Source organism: Oncorhynchus gorbuscha, linkage group LG03 (genome assembly GCF_021184085.1).
Source record: "Oncorhynchus gorbuscha isolate QuinsamMale2020 ecotype Even-year linkage group LG03, OgorEven_v1.0, whole genome shotgun sequence".
NCBI lineage: Eukaryota > Metazoa > Chordata > Actinopteri > Salmoniformes > Salmonidae > Oncorhynchus > Oncorhynchus gorbuscha.
This window is the reverse complement of record NC_060175.1, coordinates 27,132,501-27,156,806: the sequence shown is the minus strand read 5'-3', so window position 1 is coordinate 27,156,806 and position 24,306 is coordinate 27,132,501. Positions and strand designations below refer to the sequence as shown.

Genomic DNA, 24,306 nt, shown 5'->3' with positions numbered 1-24,306 from the left:
AGGCCAGGAGAGCTCTTTTCTTTTAAATGTGAAATTTGCAGAGCTTGCCGTTTCTCAACAGAAAAATATTATTTTTAACACATTGGAAACCATCTAAAGAAACATGAAACTGTCCTCTGTGTATTTGACACGTGTGGATTTAGAACAAATGTATATGGTACCTTTGCATCTCATAGGAGTCTTTAGAACTGGAGTTGTACAAAAACATATTGACCATTCAAATACACAAGTCCACGAAGAGCAGGAAACTTTAGAAGAACCAGAATTACAAAATGACATTGAGCAAAAAATTGGTCACCTTTTGCTCAAATTGGAAAGTATTTACAATGTGCCAAACAAGTGTATCAATGAGGTAGTAGAGGAACTGCATTTCATATCGTGCTCTGCGTCAGGTCCTGTCATAAAATACATAGTTAATTCCTGTTTAAGGAAACATGGTTGTGTTATTGACAATTACACAATCTCAGATTTGGTTCAAGATGTCTGTGAAACAAATCCCATGAGTACAGTTTAGGGCCGGATGGACCCCTCGCCACACCGTACAAGAGGAAGCAGTTTTTTAAGAAAAATGTTTCTGTGGTGGAGCCGGCAGAATACATACTTGATGCAAAGAAAGGAAGAAGCTTTCAGTATGTTCCTACATTCAGGAGAAAGCTTTAAAAAGTAGGCCTACGAGTTTCTCGATACGAGTCTTTTTATGATGGCACACATTTCAAAGAAAATGACTGTATATCAGGAGATGAATTAACCCCATCTTTACTTCACTATGTTGATGACTTTGAAGTGTGCAATCCCCTTGGAACATCCCCAAAAAGCACAAAATCACAGGAGTCTATTGGGTGTTGGCAAATGTCCTATTTCAGTTTAGGTTTAGTTTAGGTCTACACTCAAGTATATTTACTTGTTCTCTGCAAGGCTGTTAATGTTAAACATATGGATATGGGAAGGTGCTAGACACTTTTAAAAGATCTTGCACAATTGGAGGAGGAAGGACATTTGATTCCTGTGCTCAGAAACACTGAAGGGCACTGTTTGTGTGGCAGCAGATAATCTTGGAGCCCACTCTATTGGTGGATTTGTATAAATTTTTAGTGCAATGCATGTCTGCAGGTTCTGTTAGGCTGAGTTATCTGAGATCCAGGTAAAATAAGAGAGAACTGGGGCATTCTAACCAAGAACAAAGCAGCAACATTCTGAACAAATACAGACAGTTTTAGAAAATCCCACCTTAATACATTGCTATGGTGTGAAAAAGCAGTGTGCTTTAACTGAAAAACGTAAACATTTTGACGTGCTGTCTGGCTATCCACCAGATGTGCTACATTACTTTTTTGAGGGAATCCTGGAACTGGCATTGTGCTTAAAGGTTTTAATCAAGAATAAATATTTGACTCTGTTGGAACACAACAATCTTATTACACAGATCCCCCATAAGTGGAGTGATAATACTGACTGCCCACAATTAATTCCTCTTGACTTGATGAATCCAAGGAAAATAAGTATGGGAGGAAATGCTCATGAAAACTGGTGCCTACTGCGTCTGCTTCCATTCATTATCGGAACTAAAATACCTGTAGGTGAACTATCATGGGAAATTCTTATGGACATCAAATATATTGTTGAACTTGTGGTTTCGCCAATTCACACAGAAGAATCAATTTGGTACCTTGACAACAAGATATCCGAGCACAGGCATAGATTCTTAGAGGTTTTTCCTCAGGATAGTCTTATCCCGAAACATCATTTAATTGAACACTACCCGCAGCTTTTTGGACTATGCACTTTGAAGCTAAACACAGCTTTTTTAAGCGGATTGTTCGACAGACCAACAGTTTTCAAAACATTTTGCTTTCTCTTGCAGTGAAGCATCAACTAATTGCTTGCGTACCATCTGCATGGCACCAATGTTGTCAAGCCTTCCCTATCTGCCACAAAGCTGTCCACTGTTGCTTTAGAAGTGTTAAAGGATGACAAAGGAAGCAGTACAATGTTCTTTTCCAGATGAGACTTTTGTTCAGATGGCAAACACACTTTCCTGCAATGGTACCGACTACTCGGTTGGAATGATCTTAACCTACGGATCCACTTGAGGTCTACCAGACTTTGTTGAAATACTTCTAATGATCGTTGTTCATGGTGAATTTGCTTTTATTGCCAAGTGTCAGAATGCTTGGTATAATGAGCACCGTAGGGGGTTTGAGCTGGAATCCACACAGAAGTTTAAGGTCATTGAGTAAAAGGAAGAGACATTTCAGCTTAAAAAATAATTTGTTCTACAGTACATGGACAGTGCATTTGGAGACCTGTTATTTTCTTTGCTTGATACTTTGCTTGATACTGAAGACCTAAAGGATGAAGACACCATCAAAGTGGTTGACCTTGACGGCCCACCTCTTATTACTTTAAATGTACAAGAACTCAATAACAGCTCCACAGAGACATCGGATGAGAGGGGCTCCCTTGGATCACGTTGTCATGTTTTGTCATTTATTATCTTGTCTTGTCCCTGTGCTTCCCATTCTATTTGTTTCCCTCTGCTGGTCTTATTAGGTTCTTTCCCTCTTTCTATCCCTCTCTCACTCTCTCGCTCTCTCTTCTCTCTATCGTTCCGTTCCTGCTCCCAGCTGTTCCTATTCCCCTAATCAATCATTTAGTCTTCCCACACCTGTTCCCGATCCTTTCCCCTGATTAGAGTCCCTATTTCTTCCTTTGTGTTCCGTTCCTGTCCTGTCGGTTCCTTGTCTAGAATTCACCGTGCTGTGTTTGTGTATCGCCCTGTCGTGTCGTGTTTTCCTCAGATGCTGCGTGGTGAGCAGGTGTCTGAGTCTGTCTGGTTCAAGTGCCTTCCCGAGGCAACCTGCTGTTCACCTGCTGTTCAAGATCGAGTCTCCAGTTTGTCCTCGTCATTTCGAGTGAAAGTTGTGTTTTTTGTTTGTATTTACTTTACTGGATTAAAGACTCTGTTTTCGCCAAGTCGCTTTTGGGTCCTCTTTCACCTGCATGACAGAAGGAACCGACCAAGGAATGGACCCAGCGACTTCAGACGCTCGTTACACTGCCGTCGAGATCCAAGGAGCCATGCTCGGCAGACACGAGCAGGAATTGTCTGCTGCTCGCCATGCCGTGGAGAACCTGGCCGCTCAGGTTTCCGACCTCTCTGGACAGTTCCAGAGTCTACGTCTCGTGCCACCTGTTACTTCCTGGCCTGCCGAGCCTCCAGAACCTAGGGTTAAGAACCCACCTTGCTACTCCGGGCAGCCCACTGAGTGCCGCTCCTTTCTCACGCAGTGTGAGATTGTGTTCTCTCTCCAACCCAACACATACTCTAGAGAGAGAGCTCGGGTTGCTTACGTCATTTCACTCCTTACTGGCCGGGCTCGAGAATGGGGCACAGCTATCTGGGAGGCAAGGGCTGATTGCTCTAACAGGTTCCAGAACTTTAAAGAGGAGATGATTCGGGTTTTTGACCGTTCAGTTTTTGGTAGGGAGGCTTCTAGGGCCCTGGCTTCCTTATGCCAAGGTGAACGGTCCATAACGGATTATTCTATTGAGTTTCGCACTCTTGCTGCCTCTAGTGAGTGGAACGAGCCGGCGCTGCTCGCTCGTTTTCTGGAGGGACTCCACGCAGTGGTTAAGGATGAGATTCTCTCCCGGGAGGTTCCTTCAGATGTGGACTCTTTGATTGCTCTCGCCATCCGCATAGAACGACGGGTAGATCTTCGTCACCGGGCTCGTGGAAGAGAGCTCGCATCAACGGTGTTTCCCTGCTCCGCATCGCAACCATCTCCCTCCTCTGGCTCAGAGTCTGAGCCCATGCAGCTGGGAGGGATTCGCATCTCGACTAAGGAGAGGGAACGGAGGATCACCAACCGCCTGTGCCTCTATTGCGGAGTTGCTGGACATTTTGTTAATTCATGTCCAGTAAAAGCCAGAGCTCATCTGTAAGCGGAGGGCTACAGGTGAGCGCAACTACTCAAGTCTCTCCATCAAGATCCTGTACTACTTTGTCGGTCCATCTACGCTGGACCGGTTCGGGTGCTACATGTAGTGCCTTGATAGACTCTGGGGCTGAGGGTTGTTTCATGGACGAAGCATGGGTTCGGAAACATGACATTCCTTTCAGAGAGTTAGAGAAGCCTACGCCCATGTTCGCCTTAGATGGTAGTCATCTTCCCAGTATCAGATTTGAGACACTACCTTTAACCCTCACAGTATCTGGTAACCACAGTGAGACTATTTCTTTTTTGATTTTTCGTTCACCGTTTACACCTGTTGTTTTGGGTCATCCCTGGCTAGTATGTCATAATCCTTCTATTAATTGGTCTAGTAATTCTATCCTATCCTGGAACGTTTCTTGTCATGTGAAGTGTTTAATGTCTGCCATCCCTCCCGTTTCTTCTGTCCCTACTTCTCAGGAGGAACCTGGCGATTTGACAGGAGTGCCGGAGGAATATCATGATCTGCGCACGGTCTTCAGTCGGTCCCGAGCCAACTCCCTTCCTCCTCACCGGTCGTATGATTGTAGTATTGATCTCCTTCCGGGGACCACTCCTCCTCGGGGTAGACTATACTCTCTGTCGGCTCCCGAACGTAAGGCTCTCGAGGATTATTTGTCTGTGTCTCTTGACGCCGGTACCATAGTGCCTTCTTCCTCTCCGGCCGGGGCGGGGTTCTTTTTGTTAAGAAGAAGGACGGTACTCTGCGCCCCTGCGTGGATTATCGAGGGCTGAATGACATAACGGTTAAGAATCGTTATCCGCTTCCCCTTATGTCATCAGCCTTCGAGATTCTGCAGGGAGCCAGGTGCTTTACTAAGTTGGACCTTCGTAACGCTTACCATCTCGTGCGCATCAGAGAGGGGGACGAGTGGAAAACGGCGTTTAACACTCCGTTAGGGCATTTTGAGTACCGGGTTCTGCCGTTTGGTCTCGCCAATGCGCCAGCTGTTTTTCAGGCATTAGTTAATGATGTTCTGAGAGACATGCTGAACATCTTTGTTTTTGTCTATCTTGACGATATCCTGATTTTTTCTCCGTCACTCGAGATTCATGTTCAGCACGTTCGACGTGTTCTACAGCGCCTTTTAGAGAATTGTCTCTACGTAAAGTCTGAGAAGTGCTCTTTTCATGTCTCCTCCGTTACTTTTCTCGGTTCCGTTATTTCCGCTGAAGGCATTCAGATGGATTCCGCTAAGGTCCAAGCTGTCAGTGATTGGCCCGTTCCAAGGTCACGTGTCGAGTTGCAGCGCTTTTTAGGTTTCGCTAATTTCTATCGGCGTTTCATTCGTAATTTCGGTCAAGTTGCTGCCCCTCTCACAGCTCTTACTTCTGTCAAGACGTGTTTTAAGTGGTCCGGTTCCGCCCAGGGAGCTTTTGATCTTCTAAAAGAACGTTTTACGTCCGCTCCTATCCTCGTTACTCCTGACGTCACTAGACAATTCATTGTCGAGGTTGACGCTTCAGAGGTAGGCGTGGGAGCCATTCTATCCCAGCGCTTCCAGTCTGACGATAAGGTTCATCCTTGCGCTTATTTTTCTCATCGCCTGTCGCCATCTGAGCGCAACTATGATGTGGGTAACCGTGAACTGCTCGCCATCCGCTTAGCCCTAGGCGAATGGCGACAGTGGTTGGAGGGGGCGACCGTTCCTTTTGTCGTTTGGACAGACCATAAGAACCTTGAGTACATCCGTTCTGCCAAACGACTTAATGCCCGTCAAGCTCGTTGGGCGTTGTTTTTCGCTCGTTTCGAGTTTGTGATTTCTTACCGTCCGGGTAGCAAGAACACCAAGCCTGATGCCTTATCCCGTCTGTTTAGTTCTTCTGTGGCTTCTACTGATCCCGAGGGGATTTTTCCTTATGGGCGTGTTGTCGGGTTAACAGTCTGGGGAATTGAAAGACAGGTTAAGCAAGCACTCACGCACACTGCGTCGCCGCGCGCTTGTCCTAGTAACCTCCTTTTCGTTCCTGTTTCCACTCGTCTGGCTGTTCTTCAGTGGGCTCACTCTGCCAAGTTAGCTGGTCATCCCGGTGTTCGAGGCACTCTTGCGTCTATTCGCCAGCGCTTTTGGTGGCCGACTCAGGAGCGTGACACGCGCCGTTTCGTGGCTGCTTGTTCGGACTGCGCGCAGACTAAGTCGGGTAACTCTCCTCCTGCCGGTCGTCTCAGACCGCTCCCCATTCCTTCTCGACCATGGTCTCACATCGCCCTAGACTTCATTACCGGTCTGCCTTTGTCTGCGGGGAAGACTGTGATTCTTACGGTTGTCGATAGGTTCTCTAAGGCGGCACATTTCATTCCCTCGCTAAACTTCCTTCCGCTAAGGAGACGGCACAAATCATTATCGAGAATGTATTCAGAATTCATGGCCTCCCGTTAGACGCCGTTTCAGACAGAGGCCCGCAATTCACGTCACAGTTTTGGAGGGAGTTCTGTCGTTTGATTGGTGCGTCCGTCAGTCTCTCTTCCGGGTTTCATCCCCAGTCTAACGGTCAAGCAGAGAGGGCCAATCAGACGATTGGTCGCATACTACGCAGCCTTTCTTTCAGAAACCCTGCGTCTTGGGCAGAACAGCTCCCTGGGCAGAATACGCTCACAATTCGCTTCCTTCGTCTGCTACCGGGTTATCTCCGTTTCAGAGTAGTCTGGGTTACCAGCCTCCTCTGTTCTCATCCCAGCTTGCCGAGTCCAGCGTTCCCTCCGCTCAAGCGTTTGTCCAACGTTGTGAGCGCACCTGGAGGAGGGTGAGGTCTGCACTTTGCCGTTACAGGGCACAGACTGTGAGAGCCGCCAATAAACGCAGGATTAAGAGTCCAAGGTATTGTTGCGGCCAGAGAGTGTGGCTTTCCACTCGCAACCTTCCTCTTACGACAGCTTCTCGTAAGTTGACTCCGCGGTTCATTGGTCCGTTCCGTGTCTCCCAGGTCGTCAATCCTGTCGCTGTGCGACTGCTTCTTCCGCGACATCTTCGTCGCGTCCATCCTGTCTTCCATGTCTCCTGTGTCAAGCCCTTTCTTCGCACCCCGTTCGTCTTCCCTCCCCCCTCCCGTCCTTGTCGAGAGCGCACCTATTTACAAGGTACATAAGATCATGGACATGCGTTCTCGGGGACGGGGTCACCAATACTTAGTGGATTGGGAGGGTTACGGTCCTGAGGAGAGGAGTTGGGTTCCGTCTCGGGACGTGCTGGACCGTTCACTCATTGATGATTTCCTCCGTTGCCGCCAGGATTCCTCCTCGAGTGCGCCAGGAGGCGCTCGGTGAGTGGGGGTACTGTCATGTTTTGTCATTTATTATCTTGTCTTGTCCCTGTGCTTCCCATTCTATTCGTTTCCCTCTGCTGGTCTTATTAGGTTCTTTCCCTCTTTCTATCCCTCTCTCACTCTCTCGCTCTCTCTTCTCTCTATCGTTCCGTTCCTGCTCCCAGCTGTTCCTATTCCCCTAATCAATCATTTAGTCTTCCCACACCTGTTCCCGATCCTTTCCCCTGATTAGAGTCCCTATTTCTTCCTTTGTGTTCCGTTCCTGTCCTGTCGGTTCCTTGTCTAGAATTCACCGTGCTGTGTTTGTGTATCGCCCTGTCGTGTCGTGTTTTCCTCAGATGCTGCGTGGTGAGCAGGTGTCTGAGTCTGTCTGGTTCAAGTGCCTTCCCGAGGCAACCTGCTGTTCACCTGCTGTTCAAGATCGAGTCTCCAGTTTGTCCTCGTCATTTCGAGTGAAAGTTGTGTTTTTTGTTTGTATTTACTTTACTGGATTAAAGACTCTGTTTTCGCCAAGTCGCTTTTGGGTCCTCTTTCACCTGCATGACACACGTGATACTGTGATATTGTCCTTTCCAGAAAGTACCTCTTCCCAACACTTCAGTCCGTGGTCATTTGAGTTCGAAATTCCTCACTTTTTTTATGATACAGAGCTCATTATTGAGGCAGCTAATGAAGCACACATGAAGGATGGAACAGTACTCCACAATCTTTCTGTGAAATCAGACATCCTGGAAAAACTATCTGAAAGGCTGTAAACTGGAAGATCCTATCTGTCAAGAAACAAATTCGGCAGGTTGCAGAAGCTTTGGTAAAAAATGACCCATGTCTTAAAGAGCATGGGTCCTTCTCAGGCCTGTACAGATGGCAAGCCAGCCTGAAGTATAAGATGGGCAATTACAGATCGAAACTGAGAGGAATTGTTTGCCCAGAACTGGAAGTGAACTCTGTCAAGAGAAAATCACCAGAGGACAGGCTCGTTGCCAAGAACATTAAAAAACCTAAGAAGGCTGAGGTAAATTACCTCCCACCCCACCCTGCTGGAAAAACAGATGAAACTCTGGAGAGGGAGAGAGTGGAGCTACTGGGAGAAGTACAAATACGTGACAACCACAACATTGTGAAGCTTCTCATATCAAAGACAAGATGTCGTTCAGGCCCTTCCTGTGAAGGATGGGATCTGCATCGAAGGAGCAGGAGTCCTGGCTGGTATTCCCAGTGTTACACAGTCATGTACGTTGCTTATGGGCCTCATCTATGGCTTAAATCTAAGTTACCCCAAAGAACTGAAATATACCTTTTGAGGTGTTCTAAAAAAGTATTCTTGAAACTTCATGATCTCCCCATGGGTCCAAGCTCTTAAGATGAAGTTACTTGTTTTCAGAGATGTCTAAAGATATCTATGATAACTCCCAAAGGGCAACTCACAAACGGTGGTCTAAACCCTACTCAGTAAGTTGAAAAGCTAGTTGCTAGGTGGTATAGGGGCTACAGTTTACATTATGCTCTTTGTCGGGTGAAGTCATAAGAGACATTGTCAATTCCTGTTTAAAAAAACAGCTTTATTTTAAAACATACTCCTTATGCACTATATTTTTGGCAAGTCGGTTAGGGCATCTAATTTGTGCATGACACAAGTAATTTTCCCCAAAAAATGTATAGACAGATTATTTCACTTATAATTCACTGTATCACAATTCCAGTGGGTCAGAGGTCTACATACACTAAGTTGACTGTGCATTTAAACAGCTTGAAAAATTACAGAAAATGATGTCATGGCTTTAGAAGCTTCTGATAGGCTAATTGACATCATTTGAGTTAATTGGAGATGTACCTGTGGATGTATTTCAAGGCCTACCTTCAAACTCAGTGCCTCTTTGCTGGACATCATGGGAAAATCAAAAGAAATCAGCCAAGACCTCAGAAAACAATTGTAGACCTCCACAAGTCTGGTTCATACTTCTGAGCAATTTCCAAACACAGGAAGGTACCACGTTCATCTGTACAAACAATAGTACGCAAGTACAAAACACCATGGGACCACACGGCCGTCATACCGCTCAGGAAGGAGACGCGTTGTGTCAATCCCAGAACAACAACAAAGGACTTTGTGAAGATGCTGGAGGAAACAGGTACAAAATGATCTATATCCACAGTAAAACTATTTCTATGTCGATATAACCTGAAAGGCCGCTCAGCAAGGAAGAAGCCACTGCTCCAAAACCGCCATAAAAAAGCCAGACTACGGTTTGCAACTGCATATGGGGACAAAGATAGTACTTTTTGGAGAAATGTCCTCTGGTCTGATGAAACAGAAATCTAACTGTTTGGCCATAATGACAATTGTTATGTTTGGAGGAAAAAGGGGGATGCTTGCAAGCCGAAGAACACCATCCCAACCGTGAAGCACAGAGGTGGCACCGTCAGGTTGTGGTGGTGCACTTCACAAAATAGATGGCATCATGAGAATGGAAAATTACGTGGATATATTGAAGCAACATCTCAAGACATCAATCAGGAAGTTAAGCAAATGGGTCTTCCAAATGGACAATGACCCCAAGCATACTTCCAAAGTTGTGGCAAAATGGCTTAAGGACAACAATATCAAGGTATTGGAGTGGCCATCACAAAGCCCTGACCTCAATCCTATAGAATATTTGTGTGCAGAACTGAAAAAGCGTGTGCGAGCAAGGAGGCATACAAACCTGACTCAGTTACACCAGCTCTGTCAGGAGAAATGGGCCAAAATTCATCCAACTTATTGTTGGAAGCTTGTGGAAGGCTATCCAAAACGTTTGACCCAAGTTAAACAATTTAAAGGCCATTGGCTTTACCTTGCCTACCAAATACTAATTAAGTTTATATAAACTTCTGACCCACTGGGAATGTGATGAAAGAAATAAAAGCTTAAATAAATCATTCCCTCTACTATTATTCTGACATCTCACATTCTTAAAATAAAGTGGTGAACCTGACTGACCTAAGACAGGGAATTTTTACTAGGATTAAATGTCAGGAATTGTGAAAGCCAAGTACATTTAAACTCAGGTTAAGGTGTATGTAAACTTCCGACTTCAACTGTATATATTTTTACCTCCATTTAACTAGTCAAGTCAAACCCTCCCCTAACACGGACGACGCTGGGCCAATTGCCCTATGGTACTCCCAATCACGGCCGGTTGTGATACAACCCAGTATTGAACCCGGGTCTATAGTGACGCCTCTAGCACTGTGATGCAGTGCCTTAGACTGCTGTGCCACTTAAATGCTGCAGAACTGTTATGGTACCCTTCCCCAGATCTGTGCTTTGACATAATCTTGTCTTTGAGCTCTACACACAATTCATTCGACCTCATGGCTTGGTTTTCACTCTGACATGCACTATCAAATCAAATTGTTCTTGTCACATGTTCCGAATACAACAGCTTCCAAATACAACCTTACCGTGAAATGCTTACTTACAAACCCTTAACCAACAATGCAGTTCAAGAAAGAGTTAGTTTATTTAAGAAAAGATTTACTAAAGTAAAAATAGTCAAATAAATAAAACAAAAATAACAAGGCTACATAAAAGGGGTACCAGTCCCGAGTCAATTTGCAGGGTTACAGGTTAGTCAAGTTATTTTGTACATGCAGGCAGGGGTAAAGTGACTATGCATAGATAAAAAAACAGCGAGTAGCAGCAGTGTAAAAACAAAGTGAGGGGGGATGTCTCAATGTAAATAGTCCAGGTGGCCATTTTATTAATTGTTCAGCAGTCTTATGGCTGTTAAGGAGCCTTTTGTTCCTAGACTTGGCGCTCCGGTACTGCTTGCAGTGCGGTAGCAGAGAGAACAGTCTATGACGGGTGACTGGAGTCTGACAACTGTGGGACAATCCAAATCATGTCCAATCAATTGAATTTACCACAGGTGGACTCCAATCAAGTTGTAGAAACAGCAAAAGGATGATCAATGGAAACAGGATGCACCTGAGCTCAATTTTGAGTCTCATATTAAAGGGTCTGTATACTTATTTAAACAAGGTATGTTTTTATTTTTTTTATACATTTGCAAAAATATTGAAAAAACTGTTTCAGTTTCGTCATCATGGGGTATTGTGTGTAAATTGGTAAGGAAAAGGGTTTAGATTTTAGATTAAAAATATATATATATTTTAGAATAAAGCAGTAATGTAACAAAATGTGGAAAAATTGAAGGGATCTGAATCCATCCCGACTTCACCATACATATCTACCTCGTACCCCTGCACACTGATCTGATACTGGTACTCCTTGTATGGGGCGGCAGGGTAACCTAGTGGTTAGAGCAGTGATTCTTAACCTTGCTGGAGGTACTGAACCCCACCAGTTTCATATGCGCATTCACCGAACCCTTCTTAATTGGAAAAATAAAATATGATTTTTTCAAATTCAAAACATAGGTATATATTTTACTGGTGCACAAAATGAACCGTGCATCAACATCACTGCGTTCAAAGAACAAAATCATCAAAATATGATTTTCAAACAAAAACATAATAATGAATATTTACTGCAAATCAGTGTGACTTCTGAAGTTGCCTTTCAGAGACCAGTTCAGAAATGTGCAGCTTCACCTTGGCAAGTGCCACTCATGTAATTTTCGCAACAAAGTCTGTTCCTTTTCTTAGTTTTTATGTCCAGCATCCTCAAAGGATTGCTCGCAAAGATATGTTGTAACAAACGATATGAAAATCTCCAGAGCTTTCTTAGCAATAACAGGGTACGTTACTATTTGTTGACACCAAAACGTTGAAAGCCTTGTTGTTCTGAAGAGTTGCTGTTGAACCTGGCTCTGCTGAATTTCAATGATTTCATCGACGTATTCATCATTGACATCTGTTGTCTCAACACTAAACGTGAATGGCTGTCTCACTCATGCTGGATATGACTCTCTTGTAGGGAAGTATCCGTCGAGACTTTGCAAGCTCATCGAAGTGCGTGGCAATTGCTTGCTTCAGTTCCGCGGGTACAGAAATGTCTCCGATTCCAGATACATCTTCGATCTTACTTACACAGTCGTCCAGCAGGGGGAAGTTTGCGAAGTTATTGTTCTCTGTTCGTCGTTTCCATAACGGTAGCTTTTTTTGAAAAGCCTTGCATCTTTTGATTGAGATGATTGAGAGCTGCGAAGATATCAGCCATGTACGCTAAAATGAGAATGACCTCAGAATTTTTGAAGTAATCTGCATGACAATGTTGGTGTTATTGCAAAAACAGGGCTAATTCCACACGCATGGCAAAAACACGATTCAGCACCTGTCCCCGGGATAACCACCGAACGTTAGAATGGTACAGAAGTACCTCGAATTCAGAGCCCATTTCTTTACACAGCTCACTGACGATGCGGTGCCTCAGAGCACTAGTTGGCGCACAGTTCACGCATTCCACTACAATTTTTAATACTTCAGCCAGTTTTGGAGGCAAGGTTTTTGTTGCCAACGCATGCCTGTGCAGAATACAATGCGTAAAAATGATGTGTGGTGCATCGGCTTTCACTAGCGCACCAAAACCGGACTTTCCTCCCAGCATGACTGGAGCTCCGTCCGAACAAACTGCAGAAACCATATCCCACGAAAGATTGTTGTCTTTGAAGAAGTCATCCACAAGTTTCTTCACATCGGCTGCCTTAGTTGTTGTTGTAAGATGCTTACAAAATAAAAAAATATTCCTTTATCACATCGTCTTTCACATAGCTTGCTGTATTTGTGCGCTGGCTTAGATTGGAAATGTCTGTGGTCTCGTCGAGTTGAAGGCTGAATTTTGCTGGGCTTGAAATCAGATCTGCAACTACTTGAGCCAAGATGTAAAGACATCTTGTCCTCTATTCTGTCGCTGATGGTGTCATTTGAAAGAGGAATTTGGGATAACTTAACTTCAGCCTCTTTTCCCAGCATGATATTTGCCATCTTCAACACAGCTAGTTTTATGAGTGTTTCATCAATGGTGTGTGTGGTTTGCCCTGCTTTGCGATCAGGTAAGCAACTTTGTACGATGCTGTGAGGATTGGTTTGTTGATGGGTACAAAGCCGAGAACAGGCAGAGTAGCCTTTTCATCGAATTCAGCGAGCGTTGCGTTCTTGTATTTTCCATCTCCATGTAGCTTAAGAAGTATTCTCTTAGTTTTGCCGGTGCTAGACTAGAATTGCTCAACTTGGCATTGCAAATCATGCAGTTAGGATGCTGACTCCCATCACGTTCCGTTATACATGTGAATCCATTTTGTACATATTCGTCCGACTACTTTCTTTTTTTGCTAGACATAGTAAGTATGAAGGGATTCAAATATTAAGAAAGAAATCACAAGACGTACCATCACGACAGTCACAAGTCGACTACTGTGCGCACCAAATTCCCTGCTGCACAGATAGGCCAAGCGATGTAGCGTGATCACCTGCAGCCAATGATGGCCAAGCGGGGCGTGTCATCACAAATCATATGAGTCGGATGTGTGTCTTGACCTCCGCCGAACCCCTTTTGACACCAGATCCCTGATATCTGGAATTATTACTCTACTTTTCGCCCAACTCTTTTCAAACACATATTCTCAGCTATTGCTCCACATCTGTCCTGTATTACTGTGAAATTACATTTTAAATTGTGTGTGTTTGTATCTGTGTTTGTGCTTACTGTTGGGTGTCTGTGGTGTTCGAGGCATGTCTATCTCTCGTGCGTGTCCACTGCCGGTCATGATCATAGGCTCCTCCACCACATTGATACTGTTGCACTGCATCAGCTCCTGGAGGAGGTTGAAAATCTCCTCCGCACGAGAACATTTAAATGCAAAGATCCCTGCACAACCACAAGAGAAAACACACATACAGTTGAAGTCAGAAGTTTACATACACCTTAGCCAACTACATTTAAACTAAGTTTTTCACAATTCCTGACATTTCATCCTAGTAACAATTCCCTGTCTTAGGTCAGTTAGGATCACCACTTTATTTTAAGAATGTGAGATGTCAGAATAAAAGTAGAGGGAATGATTTATTTCAGCTTTTATTTCTTTCATCACATTCCCAGTGGGTCAGAAGTTTACATACACTCAATTAGTATTTGGTAGCATTGCCTTTAAATTGTTCAACTTGGGTCAAACATATCAGGTAGCCTTCCACAAGCTTCCCACAATAAGTTGGGTGAACTTTGGCCCATTCCTCCTGACAGAGCTGGTGTAACTGAGTCAGGTTTGTAGGCCTCCTTCCTTTCACACACTTTTTCAGTTCTGCTCACAAATTTTCTATAGAATTGAGGTCAGGGCTTTGTGATGGCCACTGCAATACTTTGACTTTGTTTTCCTTAAGCCATTTTGCCACAACTTTGGAAGTAAGCTTGTCCCCATGTGCAGTTGTAAACCGTAGTCTGGCTTTTTTATGGTGGTTCTGGAGCAATGGCTTCTTCCTTTCTGAGTGGCCTTTCAGGTTGTCAACATAGGACTCGTTTTTACTGTGGATATATATATACTTTTGTACCTGTTTCCTACAATTGACTCAAATGATGTCAATTAGCCTATCAGAAGCTTCTAAAGCCATGATATAATTTTCTGGAATTTTCCAAGCTGTTTAAATGCAGTCAACTTAGTGTATGTAAACTTCGGACCCACTGGAATTGTCATACAGTGAAATAATCTGTCTGTAAACAATTGTTGGAAAAATTACTTGTGTCAGGCACAAATTAGATGTCCTAACCGACTTGCCAAAACTATAGTTTGTTAACAAGAAATTTGTGGAGTTGTTGAAAACGAGTTTTAATGACTCCAACCTAAGTGTATGTAAACGTCTGACTTCAACATTCAATATATATATATATATATATATAATCTTAAACTAATCTAAAGCTGTTGTTTGAAAGCAAAGATTCCTGACCAAAAATAAATTCTCATTCCAATTGTGGTTCATTTTCATACAAAGTAGAACAGAAACGTTGCCCTTATTCAGCACTGTATGTACACACATCTCATAGGGCAACATTTTGTAATACCTATGAACTATGTGCTAGGCCAGTTGGTTCAGACTCACCCTGTCCAGTCTGACAGCGCCGGCCACTCTCGAATGAGAAGAGGTTGGAGTCGTAGCCATAGCGCCGCAGACATAGGTAGGGCCACCGGATGGCGTCCCTCTTGCGTGTGTGCAGGATGAGCTCGGTCTGGGTGAGCTCCATGGTCCCAGAACCCAACTCATTCCCCTCATCATCCACATTGGTCACCTGCCATGGGAAAATACCAATAAGTAAGGTACCCGTTTGTGGTCCCACTTCAAACAAGCTACAATTTATAAAGGATTTATAAAGCATACATATAGTCTCCATAAGCACGACATAGATCAGTGGTCACCAACCGGTCGATCTTCAAGGCATTCCTAGTCGATCACCAAACATTTCTGTAGAAAAGCCAACGAATGCATAAAGGTTTGCTCTCCTGTTTTTGGTGTTGCGCTGTTGGCGGTACAGTGTCTTGCAAAAGTATTCATCGCGCTTGGCGTTTTCCTATTTTGTTGCATTACAACCTGTAATTTAAACGGACATACACAAAATAGTCCAAATTGATGAGGTGAAATGAATTATTATTATTTTTTTATTCTACAAAATAAAGAACTGAAAAGTGGTGTGTGCATATACAGTGCCTTGCGAAAGTATTCGGCCCCCTTGAACTTTGCGACCTTTTGCCACATTTCAGGCTTCAAACATAAAGATATAAAACTGTATTTTTTTTGAAGAATCAACAACAAGTGGGACACAATCATGAAGTGGAACGACATTTATTGGGTATTTCAAACTTTTTAACAAATCAAAAACTGAAAAATTGGGCGTGCAAAATTATTCAGCCCCCTTAAGTTAATACCTTGTAGCGCCACCTTTTGCTGCGATTACAGCTGTAAGTCGCTTGGGGTATGTCTCTATCAGTTTTGCACATCGAGAGACTGACATTTTTTCCCATTCCTCCTTGCAAAACAGCTCGAGCTCAGTGAGGTTGGATGGAGAGCATTTGTGAACAGCAGTTTTCAGTTCTTTCCACAGATTCTCGATTGGATTCAGGTCTAGACTTTGACTTGGCCATTCTAACACCTGGATATGTTTATTTTTGAACCATGCCATTGTATATTTTGCTTTATGTTTTGGATCATTGTCTTGTTGGAAGACAAATCTCCGTCCCAGTCTCAGGTCTTTTGCAGACTCCATCAGGTTTTCTTCCAGAATGGTCCTGTATTTAGCTCCATCCATCTTCCCATCAATTTTAACCATCTTCCCTGTCCCTGCTGAAGAAAAGCAGGCCCAAACCATGATGCTGCCACCACCATGTTTGACAGTGGGGATGGTGTGTTCAGGGTGATGAGCTGTGTTGCTTTTACGCCAAACATAACGTTTTGCATTGTTGCCAAAAAGTTCCATTTTGGTTTCATCTGACCAGAGCACCTTCTTCCGCATGTTTGGTGTGTCTCCCAGGTGGCTTGTGGCAAACTTTAAACGACACTTGTTATGGATATCTTTAAGAAATGGCTTTCTTCTTGCCACTCTTCCATAAAGGCCAGATTTGTGCAATATATGACTGATTGTTGTCCTATGGACAGAGTCTCCCACCTCAGCTGTAGATCTCTGCAGTTCATCCAGAGTGATCATGGGCCTCTTGGCTGCATCTCTGATCAGTCTTCTCCTTGTATGAGCTCAAAGTTTAGAGGGACGGCCAGGTCTTGGTAGATTTGCAGTGGTCTGATACTCCTTCCATTTCAATATTATCGCTTGCACAGTGCTCCTTGGGATGTTTAAAGCTTGGGAAATATTTTTGTATCCAAATCCGGCTTTAAACTTCTTCACAACAGTATCTCGGACCTGCCTGGTGTGTTCCTTGTTCTTCATGATGCTCTCTGCGCTTTGAACGGACCTCTGAGACTATCACGGTGCAGGTGCATTTATACGGGGACTTGATTACACACAGGTGGATTGTATTTATCATCATTAGTCATTTCGGTCAACATTGGATCATTCAGAGATCCTCACTGAACTTCTGGAGAGAGTTTGCTGCACTGAAAGTAAAGGGGCTGAATAATTTTGCACGCCCAATTTTTCCATTTTTGATTTGTTAAAAAAGTTTGAAATATCCAATAAATGTCGTTCCACTTCATGATTGTGTCCCACTTGTTGATTCTTCACAAAAAAATACAGTTTTATATCTTTATGTTTGAAGCCTGAAATGTGGCAAAAGGTTGCGAAGTTCAAGGGGGCCGAATACTTTCGCAAGGCACTTTATATTCACACCCTTTGCTATGAAGCCCCTAAATAAGATCTGGTGCAACCAATTACCTTCAGAAGTCACATAATTAGTTAGATTGCACACAGTTGGACTTTATTTAAGTGTCACATGATCTGTCAAATGATCTCAGTATATATACACACCTATTCTGAAAAGTCCCAGAGTCTGCAACACCACTAAGCAAGGGGCACCATGAAGACCAAGAAGCTCTCCAAACAGGTCAGGGACAAAATTGTGGAGAAGTACAGATCAGGGTTGGGTTATAAAAAAATACCAGAAACTTTGAATATCCCACGGAGCACCATTAAATCCATTATTAAAAAATGGAAAGAATATGGCACCACAATAAACCTGCCAAGACAGGGCTGCCCACCAAAACTCACAGACCAGGCAAGGATGGCATTCATCAGAGAGGCAACAAAGAGACCAAAGATAACCCTAAAAGAGCTGCAAAGCTCCACTGCGGAGATTGGAGTATCTGTCCATAGGACCACTTTAAGCCGTAAACTACACAGAGCTGGGCTTTATGGAAGAGTGGCTTGAAAAAAAGCCATTGCTGAAAGAAAAGAATAAGCAAACACATTTGGTGTTCGCCAAAAGGCATGTGGGAGACTCCCCAAACATATGGAAGAAGCTACTCTGGTCAGATGAGATTGAAATTGAGCTTTTTGGCCATCAAGGAAAACGCTATGTCTGGTGCAAACCCAACACCTCGTATCACCCCGAAGGCACCATCCCCACAGTGAAGCATGTTGGTGGCAGCATCATGATGTGGGGTTGTTTTTCATTGGCAGAGACTGGGAAACTGGTCAGAATTGAAGGAATGATGGATGGCACTAAATACAGGGAAATTCTTTGGGAAACCTGTTTCAGTCTTCCAGAGATTTGAGACTTGGACAGAGGTTCGCCTTCCAGCAGGACAATGACCCTAAGCATAATGCTAAAGCAACGCGCAAGTGGATTAAGGGGAAACATTAAAATGTCTTGGAATGGCCTAGTCAAAGCCCAGACCTCAATCCAACTGAGAATCTGTGGTATGACTTAAAGATTGCTGTACACCAACGGAACCCATCCAACTTGAAGGAGCTGGAACAGTTTTGCCTTGAAGAATGGGCAACAATCCCAGTGGCTAGATGTGCCAAAAAATATTTTGTATTTTCACAGTGGTAGGCATGTTGTATAAATTAAATGATAGAAACCCCCCAAAAAATCTATCAATTTGAATTCCAGTTGTAAGGCAACAAAATAGGAAAAAATGCCAAGGGGTTGAATACTTTCGCAAGCCACTGTAGGTGCGCTTGATTCAGAAGCCCTGCACACCAGGAAGGCAAAGTGTTCCCCTTTTGAACCAATTCATTTGTGTGAAAAGACAGCAAATTTTGGCAATAGCCTACGTGACATTTCATTACTTCTAAAACCATGACCAGAGAGAGACTGTCAAAGAGCTACTGTTTTAATGAGTGAGTTCATGTCTAAGTTTTTATTCAGCACTGTCAACACTGTTTTTATTCAACACTATAACAAAACATAAAATGCAGTTCTCTCTACTTACATTTGCACTGCAATAAATGATAAGCCAAGTGTATAGATAGCCATGTGTTTTTATTATTATTAGCAGACATTGGTTCTATTTTAATATGAAGGAATGTTTCACTTTCTCTGGTCATAGGAACAACATGAATTTGTGCCTGAGGCAGATGCGGTGCGACTCGAGTTTCGCCATCAGGTGGAAGATGGTGTCCACTCTCTCTGGTCAGTATCACTGGGAAAATTAACTTTTTATTTTTTATTTAACTAGGAAATTTGGTTAAGAACAAATTCTTATTTACAATGACGGCCCACCAGGGAACAGTGGCCGTCATTGTAAATAAGAATTTGTTCATAACTGACTTGCCAAGTTAAATAAAATAAATAAATGTAATTCCTCAGGAAGGGGCAGATCAGATTTTTACCTTGTCAGCTCGGGGATTCAATCCAGCAACCTTTCGGTTACTGGCCCAACGCTCTAGCCACTAGGCTACCTGCCGCCCCAGGAAAGGAAGGAAAGAGCATGGACAGTGAAAGGCAGACCCTCTGCTGCGCTCTCACTCCCTCCGCTGAGACTAAAGCCGCGTTCAAAATAACTGGGAACTCGGAAATCTCTGACTTCCGACTTCAATGCATTCAAGACAACTGGAAACTTTGGGAAAAAAAGAGATCCGACTGTGAAAAAAAGTTTTGAACAGTCATCCAACTGCGAATTCCAAGTCGGAATGTGGCATCTTTCTTGAGCTCCAACGTTCCGACTTGAAGATCCCTGACGTCATGATTTGACCTCACCCCCCCCCCCCAGTGTTCCCAGTTGTCTTTAAAGCACCATGTCCATCAGATGCAGGTACCATCAGTCCAGTCAAATAAAAAAGCTAACTTTTTGCAAATTATTTCAATTTATGCTCAGCTGTGCCTCGCAAGTGCTACACCAACTGATCTATTTTGTTATAAAGCTCAAGTTTTCAAATGTAATATGGTCTGAGAAAAACAATATTGGCAGGGCAGGCATATACAGTATATATTGAATATGCTGTGATAATGTATGAGGCCTAGTGCACAAACGTCATTCCTACAGAACTATTTCTATTAGGTTAATGTTACATTTTTAAGTAATCTTTCCTTCTTTAAAAAAAATCTGAGCGTTAGATCTCGGCTTGCTTTTTGACTGCTAAAGTGATCTCGACTCAGAAAAGGTTGCTGACCACTGACATAGATGCAGAGCATAAAATTAAGACCGATTATTGTATTTGGAAGTACATTGTCTATAATGCAGTCACTATATGTAAACAAAAGGTAAACAGGGCATAGTACAGTATATTTCACTGCACCTATCCAGTATTTGAAAAGATATACAATGGGGAGAACAAGTATTTGATACACTGCCGATTTTGCAGGTTTTCCTACTTACAAAGCATGTAGAGGTCTGTAATGTTTTATCATAGGTACACTTCAACTGTGAGAGGCGGAATCTAAAACAAAAATACAGAAAATCACATTGTATGATCTTTATGTAATTAATTTGCATTTTATTGCATGACATAAGTATTTGACACATCAGAAAAGCAGAACTTAATATTTGGTACAGAAACCTTTGTTTGCAATTACAGAGATCATACGTTTCCTGTAGTTCTTTGCAGCAGGGATTTTGGCCCACTCCTCCATACAGACCTTCTCCAGATCCTTCAGGTTTCGGGGCTGTCGCTGGGCAATACGGACTTTCAGCTCCCTCCAAAGATGTTCTATTGGGTTCAGGTCTGGAGACTGGCTAGGCCACTCCAGGACCTTGAGATGCTTCTTACGGAGCCACTCCTTAGTTGCCCTGGCTGTGTGTTTCGGGTTGTTGTCATGCTGGAAGACCCAGACACGACCCATCTTCAATGCTCTTACTGAGGGAAGGAGGTTGTTGGCCAAGATCTCACGATACATGGCCCCATCCATCCTCCCGTCAATACGGTGCAGTCGTCCTGTCCCCTTTGCAGAAAAGCATCCCCAAAGAATTGTTTCCACCTCCATGCTTCACGGTTGGGATGGTGTTCTTGGGGTTGTACTCATCCTTCTTCTTCCTCCAAACGCGGCGAGTGGAGTTTAGACCACATGCACTGGCTTGAGCAGGGGGACCTTGAGTGCGCTGCAGGATTTTAATCCATGACGGCGTAGTGTGTTAATAATGGTTTTCTTTGAGACTGTAGTCCCAGCTCTCTTCAGGTCATTGACCAGGTCCTGCCATGTAGTTCTGGGCTGATCCCCCACCTTCCTCATAATCATTGATGCCCCATGAGGTGAGATCTTGCATGGAGCCCCAGACCGAGGGTGATTGACCGTCATCTTGAACTTCTTCCATTTTCGAATAATTACGCCAACAGTTGTTGCCTTCTCACCAAGCTGCTTGCCTATTGTCCTGTAGCCCATCACAGCCTTGTGCAAGTCTACAATTTTATCCCTGATGCCCTTACACAGCTCTCTGGTCTTGGCCATTGTGGAGAGGTTGGAGTCTGTTTGATTGAGTGTGTGGACAGGTGTCTTTTATACAGGTAACGAGTTCAAACAGATGCAGTTAATACAGGTAATGAGTGGAGAACAGGAGGGCTTCTTAAAGAAAAACTAACAGGTCTGTGAGAGACGGAATTCTTACTGGTTGGTAGGTGATCAAATACGTATGTCATGCAATAAAATGCAAATTAATTACTTAAAAATCATACAATGTGATTTTCTGGATTTTTGTTTTAGATTCCGTCTCTCACAGTTGAAGTGTACCTATGGTAAAAAAAAGACAGACCCCTACATGCTTTGTAAGTAGGAAACACTGCCGATTTTGCAGGTTATCAAATACTTGTTCTCCGCACTGTATATACATATTTTTTATAGATATTAGGCATCAATTGATAGCTGGATAGCTGACTATCCACTGTTATATCCAAGCCATAACAGCCAGGTGTATAGAACAAAAGCACAACAGCAAAGAACAGCTCATCATAACAATAAAAAAAACCATAGACTAGGTATCTGATCAAATCAAATACACCACACACTAGGGCAGCCAAGGGTTTAGAAAGGAACCTTGAATTTAGTGAGATGGTTGTCTTGTATGGGGTCTCTGTATAGACAGCTCCAGCAGCTCCCCATTGCTCAGCAGGACAGCTGAAACCTACAGTACAGTGAAAAATATAAGATAGATGTTATTCCATGAACACACACACACTGTAGAGGAGTGGGACCAAAGACCTATGAACGATTTCATTAGAACATTTTGATACAAGGAAAATCAAATCAAAGTTTATTTGTCACGTGCGCCGTAGACCTTACAGTGAAATGCTTACTTACAGGCTCTAACCAATAGTGCAAAAAAAGGTATTAGGTGAAAAATAGGTAAGTAAAGAAATAAAAATATAATAGTAAAAAATAACCGTAGGAAGGCTATATACAGTAGCGAGGCTATAAAATAGCGAGGCTACATACAGACACCGGTTAGTCAGGCTGATTTGAGGTAGTATGTACATGTAGATATGGTTAAAGTGACTATGCATATATGATGAACAGGGAATAGCAGTAGCGTAAAAGTGGGGTTGGCGGGTGGCGGGTGGCGGGACACAATGCAGATAGCCCGGTTAGCCAATGTGCGGGAGCACTGGTTGGTCGGACCAACTGAGGTAATATGTACATGAATGTATAGTTAAAGTGACTATATACAGAGAGTAGCAGCAGCGTAAAAGAGGGGTTGAGGGGGGGGGGACACAATGCAAATAGTCCGGGTAGCCATTTGATTACCTGTTCAGGAATAGGCTTTGTCGTGCCCTCTTTACGACTGTCTTGGTATGTTTGGACCATTCTAGTTTGTTGGTGATGTGGACACCAAGGAACTTGAAGCTCTCAACCTGCTTCACTACAGCCCCGTCGATGAGAATGGGGACGTGCTCGGTCCTCCTTTTCCTGTAGTCCACAATAATATCCTTAGTCTTGGTTACGTTGAGGGATAGGTTGTTATTCTGGCACCACCCGGCCAGGTCTCTGACTTCCTCCCTATAGGCTGTCTCGTCATTGTCGGCGATCAGGCCTACCACTGTTGTGTCGTCTGCAAACTTAATGATGGTTTTGGAGTCGTGCCTGGCCATGCAGTCGTGGGTGAACAGGGAGTACAGGAGGAGTCTGAGCACGCACCCCTGGGGGGCTCCAGTGTTGAGGATCAGCGTGGCAGATGTGTTGCTACCTACCCTCACCACCTGGGGGCGGCCCGTCAGGATGTCCAGGATCCAGTTGCAGAGGGAGATGTTTAGTCCCAGGATCGTTAGTTTAGTGATGAGCTTTGAGGGCACTATGGTGTTGAACGTTGACCTGTAGTCAATGAATAGCATTCTCACATAGGTGTTCCTTTTGTCCAGGTGAGAAAGGGCAGTGTGGAGTGCAATAGAGATTTCATCGTCTGTGGATCTGTTTGGGCGGTATGCAAATTGGAGTGGGTCTAGGGTTTCTGGTGTAATGGTGTTGAAAAGGGACATTTGTCTGTCTGTCTAATGATCACTGTCTATTAAACACACACACACACAGTATTCCTACCCAGTCCAGGCCATCAGTGGGAGTGATCCCAGCGTCAATCCCAAAGTCCTCTGCTGGGTGTCATGGTGGAGAGAGAGCTCGTAGGTTGGATGGACATCAGCAACAGGAGCATTATTTTCTCCCTCCTGTAAGAGAACATTTTGAGAAAAAATGGAAAGGTTTACTAAAGGGCCTGTACTCATAAAGTGTCTCAGAGTAGGAGTGCTGATCGAGGATCAGGTAAACCTCCAGTCAATAATAAAATTATCCTAGATCAGCACTCCTACTTTATGAATACGGACCCAGGTTTACAATTTATTGTTTCTACCCCCAGTGTTTTTTGTTGTTGTTAAGTAAAACAACTAAATTAGCAACCAAACTCTGAGTATGAAGTAGACTAGGCCTAACTCATCACTAGTATAACACGGATAAATGAAAACAAAAAAACTCCAAGATACAACCTTAGAAGTGTGGGTGATGAATCCAAGGTGTTTAGTGTAGTCTGGTGCCACCCTTGGGCCCAGACATAAATAACAGCATGTGAGCTGGCCCAGATATGAGTATTTCCACTACTATGATACATTATTTATTTTAATTGATGGTCAGCATGCATTTGTGTTGCATTTGCTGCATTACCATGTTTATTAGGCCTACCATGTTATAACTTCAATAACGGACTATTGAGACAAACAGACTAACATGTTTGAATGCAATTCCCCCAATCAAAC

General features: G+C 43.6%; 1 protein-coding gene across 2 annotated transcripts in view; it reads right to left on the bottom strand.

The window, feature by feature from the left end:
* Positions 1 to 24,306, bottom strand: part of LOC124029929 (fibroblast growth factor receptor substrate 2-like) — a 49,343-nt gene that overhangs the window by 24,230 nt on the left and 807 nt on the right. Inside the window, exons 2-5 of one of the 2 annotated variants that reach the window (XM_046341482.1) lie at positions 23,600 to 23,724; positions 22,106 to 22,193; positions 15,291 to 15,477; positions 13,906 to 14,067 (exon numbers count right to left, since the gene is read on the bottom strand). In XM_046341482.1, the coding sequence (XP_046197438.1) occupies positions 13,906 to 14,067; positions 15,291 to 15,477; positions 22,106 to 22,171 (415 nt within the window). In that variant the 5' untranslated portion in view covers positions 22,172 to 22,193; positions 23,600 to 23,724. Of the gene's footprint in view, positions 1 to 13,905; positions 14,068 to 15,290; positions 15,710 to 22,105; positions 22,194 to 23,599; positions 23,725 to 24,306 lie in introns of those variants that run through there. The other variant, XM_046341476.1, reaches the window with a different exon arrangement.